Genomic DNA, 7326 nt, shown 5'->3' with positions numbered 1-7326 from the left:
TAGCTTTAAGGAGTGATATTAAACTTAAAATCGCGGATATTTGAAACCACCTATAATTTTTACAGACACCCGTTCTTATGACATAAACACTACCAACGTTAGGACTTAAGAATAACCGTTTTCTAATACTGCATAAAAAGAACTCGCGCGACAAGCGTCAAACACTCATCGAACCAGGCCCCTTACCATCAAAAAGGCTACCAAAGGAAACGATTTACATCGTAGAGTCAATGGATGATCCTTTTATTGTCAGAAACACAAATTTCAACCATTTAATACTTCAGGACCGAAAAGAAATAGATCGTCGTGGAAGTCAGTCATCATTTGAGTGTCTTTGGGACCCAAATGGGTAAATCTGACAGTTTTATTAGTTACCGTATGGACAAGCGACCGCCAAGTTGTAGTAGGACCCCAAAGTTGAGGTGGAGGAGTTACTCTCGTAGTAAAGGAAAAGGACCCCTAATCTGTCACCTTCCGACCCCTAACCTTCACCTTCGACACCCTTCACATCTTTTCTCCTTCCGACGCGCGTAACCTTACCATTCCGACTCCTCACCTTCACTTCGACCCTCACCTTTCTCCTTCCCGACCCCTAACCTATCACCTCCGACCCCTCATCCTTCACCTTCCGACCCTTCCAGCTTCACCTTCGAGCCTTCATCTTCACCTTCGACTCCTTCACCTTGTCAACCCTAACCGCTTTTACCTTCACCTTCTACAACCCACCACCCTGTCTAGTCCCATAGTTTACCTCAGGTAGGTTCCTGGACCCTAAATATACCACTTTTTAGGGGTCAACGAAGGAGGTAGAACGTTCATGAACCCCCGAAAAACATTCGTCCTGGGTGACAAAGTAAACTACAAAGGCCATTAGAACTTTCTGAGACTATTCCGATAGGTGAATGGAACGTGAAAAAACGGTCGCGGAGACGTCTTCACCTCCGACCGGTGGCCCTGGGAAGGGATCTGTTGAAAATCTCGGGTTGAAAGGTAGCTGCCAAGTTCTCACATTCCTCACCTCAAACATCTTATTAAACCAACGTCGTTCAAACTTTGAGAACGACAAAAGAGTCAATACTAGGGTTTCAACAGTCCTTTGTAAATGCGAAACGTGTTACTTTAAGAAGTTAATGTCTTGTCTCCATTCAGAACCATTCATCACGCGGGGCCACCACCTACAGCAATTTGGGAACGACTACTCTACAGAACCGGAACCCTTTAAAGATGAGTTTGGACGAGGCCAGGTCCATGTTTAAGTAAGCAGATATTTGTGGTTTCAAGTGTCAAGCTCGGTTTTTCCAACATCCTCCCACCAAAATATTCTAAGTTTGAATATTTTCCCATGAGCTGTAAAAAATGCAAAAATAAAATCGAAAAAAATCCGGGAAAACCCTAAATTACGACTAAACATAACTAATTTGGTATCAAAAGTTGCGGAAAAATCAGGTCTATCCAGGAAAAATATCAGAAAAAATATTCACTGAGCCAAAAAAATTTAAGGCCAAAAAAGCAAATACAACATGTCAAAAATTTAAAACTACAAGTACCTTATTTCAAAATATGACTTCAAAACTTGAATTTCCCGCAATACTAATGATATCAAATCAAAATACAATCACTATACATACTAAGAAACCTTACAAACCTAATTTAAAGGTTAAGAGAGGAATAATAAAAGTCTCCTAGACAAATTCAAAGTTTACATATCAAATTAAAGTATTGAGCACTTTACCCCCCAAAAAATACAAAAATACAAATACAAAAAATACAAAACAAAGAAAATCTAAAAGAGGGCAAAAATACAACTAATAGTGACAATATATACATCAATAGTTCAAGAAAAATCTGAGTAATCTGACAAAAAATCTGACAAACAATGAAATAAACAAGTAGGTACCTAGGTAATTAAGATATTTTTCTCAGATAGTTATCATTATCAATCAGAAAGAGAAAATCTCGATGGTTTACTAATTTTCCTACCACTACGAGTAATTTGTGACCTTGGCACAAAGGGTACCTTTGTGTCTTTTTTAACTACTGAAGGTAATTTCAAATCTACTTTTTTACGAGTTCCGGGTTCGATTCCCGTTCTCGACAACAAATCATCTGACTCACCAACACAGTGGTCAGGTACCTTGTCAGATTCAGAGGCGGACACATTGTCAGGATCGAGATGGAATTCAAGAGGGTAAATACGTTGAACTGGTCTGGTGAGTGTACCCTTGCTAGTACGTACACGTACAACTCGCACTACTGAGTCTCGTCCTGTGATGAGTTCGGTGACCAACCCAATAGGCCAATCAATCCTCTTCTGATTATCATCTCCTATGAGAACCATATCACCTGATTTGATCTCATATCCACTCTTCTTATTTGCGAACAACTTTAGTTGACCCAAGTACTCAGAACGAAATCGTACTCGCAGGTTTCTCACCAACTCTTGCCTATGTTCATATCGCTTCCTTAAGTCTGAGGGTTGAATAAGATCCCATTCAGGAACTCCAACTTCTTGAATCTCGTGTAAAAACATAGCAGGTGTAAGTACTGCTAGGTCGGTAGGATCTTCCGATAGATACGTGAGCGGGCGAAGATTGATGATACTCTCAATATCACACAAGATAGTCTGTAGAACTTCCTGATTCACATACGTACGTCCGAGAACTTTCTTCAGCGCACTCTTGGTCACTCCAATCAATCGCTCCCACCATCCTCCCCACCAGGGTGAAGCTGGGGGTATGAGACGCCATTCAATCTTCCTTGCTGAGCTGTAACTCGCAATAGCATCCCAGTCTAATTTTTCAGAAACATTCTTAAAGCTTGTCAGATTGCTTCCGTTATCCGAATACATGATTTTCGGTCTGTTTTGTCTACTACAAAAACGTTTCAACGCCATGATGAAGCTGTCAGTAGACATTGAGTCTACTAGTTCGAGTCTAACTGCTCTGTAGACCGCACATGTAAACAAACAAACCCAAACTTTCTTTGGGTCACCACTGTCATTTCTGATGAACAGCGGACCAGCAAAGTCGACACCAGTGACCTCAAACACTTGAGCGTCGCGTACACGATCCAGTGGAAGAGGAATTGCTTCGGTCTGGATGTGTTTTGAAGAGAATCTCTTGCACGTCACACAGGTGTTCAATACTGTGCGGATTATTCTTCTCCCTCCGGTGATCCAATATCGTTGACGCAAAATACTCAATAGGATCTGTGTCCCAGCGTGACAGTTTTCCTTGTGCTCATCTAACACTAATCTTTGCACGACGGGATGCATGCCAGGTAGAACTATAGGATGGCAAAAATCCTTGTCGTCCTCTCGGTGTGAGATTTTTGTCTTCAATCGGATCAGTCCGTCTTCTACGAACGGTGAAAGATGATTTAATTTCTCCATGTCCAGTGGACCTTCCTTTTGGCACAACCAGAGTACTTTCTCTTCAGCCACCTTGTACTCCTCGGCCGTCAGATCACGTGACTCAGGTAATTTACCATACTGTATTTTGTATTTACAGTTGGCACTGAAACGTAACACCCATCCGATGGTTCTGACAATTTTCTTATATTGTGAAAATTTATTGTACCACTTACATTCTTGATCAAGCACTTGAGCCGGAGCCGACACCACCGTCCTCCTTCTCTCTTTATTGACTTCACTGGCATCCGCCTTCACTTCAGATTGCGGCCAGGTTTCCGGAGGATTCTCAAGCCACTTTGGACCCTCCCACCATTTGCTTTCAACAAATTTCTTAGGAGAACAGCCCCGTGACGCAATGTCAGCCGGATTGAGCTCACCGGGAACGTGTTTCCACTCAGTCTTGATATTTCTCGTCTCGTCTTCTCTGGTGAGTCTCATTATTTCTTGAACTCTGTTACGTACATAAACGTCCCAGGGGTCGTCAGGTCGCGCGAGCCACGCCAAGACTGTAGATGCATCCGTCCAGAATGTAGCCTGCACGTCTCTCAAGCTGTAATCCTTTACCACAGTAGAGAACAGACGGGCAGCAATCAATGCAGCTAACAATTCGAGCCTGGGGATGGTCATACCCTTCTTTGTCTTGGATGTGGGCGCTACTCGAGCCTTAGATCCCAACAAATGTAACTGCACATCATCTTGTTGGTTTCTGACCCGTAAGAAAATAACGGCGGCATAAGCTGACTTACTCGCGTCACTAAAGATGTGTAATTCTCTTGCTCCATCACTCTCGTTCGTCATCGCCCACCTGAGAATCTTCACCTCTTCCAAGCGCGGTATTTCTTCCAACCACTGTAGGAATTTGACTCTGGTGTCCTCACTGACGGGCTCATTCCAACCAAGGTTTTCCTCCCATGTCCTTTGGAGTAATATCTTGGGTACTAAGACAACAGGACTGATAAAACCTGGGGGGTCAAAAAGACGATGGGCAGCACTTAGAATTTTCTTTTTTGTAATCTCGTCAAATTTCATTGTTCTAACACTTTCTGTGCTTATTGACAGAGTGTCTTTATCTTTGTCCCAATCTAGACCAAGTATGTTAAGAGTTCCATTTTCCCCTGACATCTCCCACCCTCTGAGATTAAATTTTCTTTCACTCATAATGGCAGTGGCAGCATGGACAAATCTTTGTGCTTCCTCAAAACTACTAACACTAACCAAACAATTGTCAACATAGAAACTATCTCTGAGGGTTGTTACCAAGTCTGGAGAGTACATATTTTTTCCTTCTTCACTTGCTTTCAAAGTATCTTGTAAATGTAGCTGTATGCAGGACTCTAACAAGAATGGACTGGCTGATACACCGAATACCACTCTACAATGTCGGTATGTAATCTGCTGTCCAGTATCATCCCTCCATATGAAACAAAGAAAATCACGGTCTCTTTCATGAACAGATATCTGCAGGAAAGCCTTCTCTATATCCCCAGTAACGCCAATTTTGTTTTTTCTAAACTTAGCCAGGGATGATGTTACTTTTTCCAAAAGGTTGGGTCCCTTTTGTAAACATAGATTGAGACTACACTTATCTCCCTCTCTGGCTGAGGCATCAAACACGGGTCTGACCGGAGTGGTTGATCCTAATTTTATTACAGGGTGGTGGGGTAAGTAATGGCTTCCTCTCTCTGTATCAGGTACTTTTTCTATAATACCCTTTTCTAACCAACCTTCTATTACTTTGCCATACTCTGCCTCATATCCATTACACCTCAGTTTTTTGAGTGTGGATTCTAGTCTTTTCTCTGAGAGCTTATAGTTAGATGAGAGGGGGGGGTGATTTTCAAGGAAAGGTAATCTAACTTCATACCTGCCCTCCTCATTAATCTTGACAGTTTTCAAAAAATGTTCCTGTGTAGCTCTGTCTAATTCCTCTTGATTCACTTTCTCTGTGGGATCCTTAATGCCCAGAGTGTCTAATTCCCAGAGGTCATTAATATTGGCCTCTTTAATTAACAAACTAGTTACTAACATTGCTACGTTACCATCAGTATTGTCATCATTTGTGTTGGGTAGCTTGCCTGAGAGTGTCCAACCTAGAGATGTCTCCATAGCAACTAGTCCAGATGATAACTCTAACTTCCTCCCTGTCCAGAGCTTGGCGGCAACATCAGCACCAATCAGGATGTCTATAGTTGTCCTTGGATGTTGTACATCACTCAACTCAATGGAATGCTGTTTAAGCTCATTCAGCCAGGGACCTGAGGGTAAACTGGAAATTTGGGAACAGATTTGAGTCTGGCCAAACAATACTAAATTGCATAAGAATGTACCTTCAAGGTTTTCAATGTCTACACAGTACTTATTATGTATGTGAGTGTTGGTTATACTTCCACCAAACAGAGCATGCTTCATAGCCTCTTGACCTGAAGAGGTATATCCCATGGACTGAGCAGTCTGCTCTAATATGTATGACTGCTGAGAGCCTGTGTCAATCATTAATCTAACAAGTTTGGTTTTCTTGCTATTCTTGTTTCTAATTTGCACAACTAAAGTATGCAACAACACACTTGAAGCTCGGGTACTCACAAAAGAATGTGTCACTTTCTCAGTAGTACAAAGTAAGTTCAAATGTTTACCACCACATGTCTCACACTTCAACTTATGTTTAATCCGGCACTTGGATACCTGATGTCCAAACTTCATACATGCAAAACAAGCTTTCTTATTTCTAACCACATCTTGTCTCTGACTGAGAGACATTTTCAAAGCTTGTTTACACTCTGTAGAGTAGTGAGACTCTTCACAAAATAAACAAATTGGTTTGAACTCACCCTTTACTGTGTTCACCAGACCTTGAGCTGTGCTAGTGCTAGGTAACCTGGTAACATGTCTTGGTGCTTCTTACTTGAGTGTGAAGGTTTGTCTGGAGACCCTGGTGTGGTCAGTCCTAGACCAAAACTTGTCTTTGCCAGCTCCAACTTCTGACAGCCTTCAACTTCTATACGCAGGAAATCCAGTAAACTCTGTAATTGGTCATTAGAATTTAAAGCACGGGACATAGAATTGCACTCCCACCGTTTTAAAACATCCTCTGACAAACATGATGAAACTAGTGGCAGAAGGAAAGGGCCACAAGTCTCTGAGGATACTTTTAATGATTCTAGATTTCTCAGATGGGATTGTAATTTATCATACAATGTTACTAAAGGAAGTTTGTTGCTTGACGCTGTGTTCTGAATGACAAGTTTCAATAACTCTCTAACATAGAACTCTACTAACAAATCCTTACGTCCATACCTTGCCGTTAGGGCTTTAATCACTTCAGGGTACATAGCCTGTGTTGCAGGAAAACTTGCTACCAACTGCTGCGCAGGTGACCCTGTGGTCATACACATTGTCAAATATGACAACTTGTCAATGTCTTCTAGAGTCTCATCACAATGTATTTTTTCAAAATGTCCCCACCATGGTAACCAGTCAGCCAAGTCACCGCTAAATTCCTTCAGTTTTAACAGGGGTAGTTTGTAACTATGTTGTGACTGGTTACTGCTATTATTATGAGTAGGATTCACACTTACATTGGTAGCGGACTTACTGTCACCTCCTTCAAATAGCTTCTGAGCTTTGTTGTAACAGGTAAAATACTTCAGAGAGTATTGATCAATCTTCGCCTGTTCTTCATCCATGTCACCATCTTCTTGTAACAGGATATCACCAATTTCTTGATCCAACACTGTGAGGGACTCATAACGAGTGGTTAGTACATCAACCAAAGCTTTGATTTTATCAATATCTGAAGATGACACCTGCAGCTCCTCTTCAAACGAGGTACATGTCTTCACAAGTGATGTCCTCAACACTGATCGTTTCTTCTTAAGAACCTTGAGATCTGCCATTTAGAATGATTGGGTCCTGTC

General features: G+C 41.7%; 2 protein-coding genes across 2 annotated transcripts in view; both read right to left on the bottom strand.

The window, feature by feature from the left end:
* Positions 1-6169, bottom strand: part of LOC103524125 — a gene marked incomplete at its 3' end in the record, with an annotated part of 8964 nt that extends 2795 nt beyond the window's left edge. The window contains exon 1 of the mRNA XM_008489130.1: positions 2116-6169. Coding sequence (XP_008487352.1) covers positions 2116-6169 — 4054 coding nt within the window. The remainder of the gene's footprint in view (positions 1-2115) is intronic.
* A 133-nt stretch (positions 6170-6302) lies between these two features.
* On the bottom strand, positions 6303-7320 carry LOC103524124. The gene is made up of 2 exons (XM_026833261.1): positions 6707-7320; positions 6303-6432 (listed from the first exon to the last, which is right to left on the bottom strand). Exons 1-2 carry the CDS (start codon positions 7303-7305, stop codon positions 6408-6410), a joined length of 624 nt encoding a protein of 207 aa, XP_026689062.1. The 5' UTR covers positions 7306-7320; the 3' UTR covers positions 6303-6407.
* Positions 7321-7326: the final 6 nt, after the last annotated feature.

This window comes from Diaphorina citri, unplaced genomic scaffold, assembly GCF_000475195.1.
Source record: "Diaphorina citri unplaced genomic scaffold, Diaci psyllid genome assembly version 1.1 scaffold112754, whole genome shotgun sequence".
Lineage (NCBI taxonomy): Eukaryota > Metazoa > Arthropoda > Insecta > Hemiptera > Psyllidae > Diaphorina > Diaphorina citri.
The sequence above is the reverse complement of the archived record's forward strand: the minus strand, read 5'-3'. Positions and strand labels throughout refer to the sequence as shown.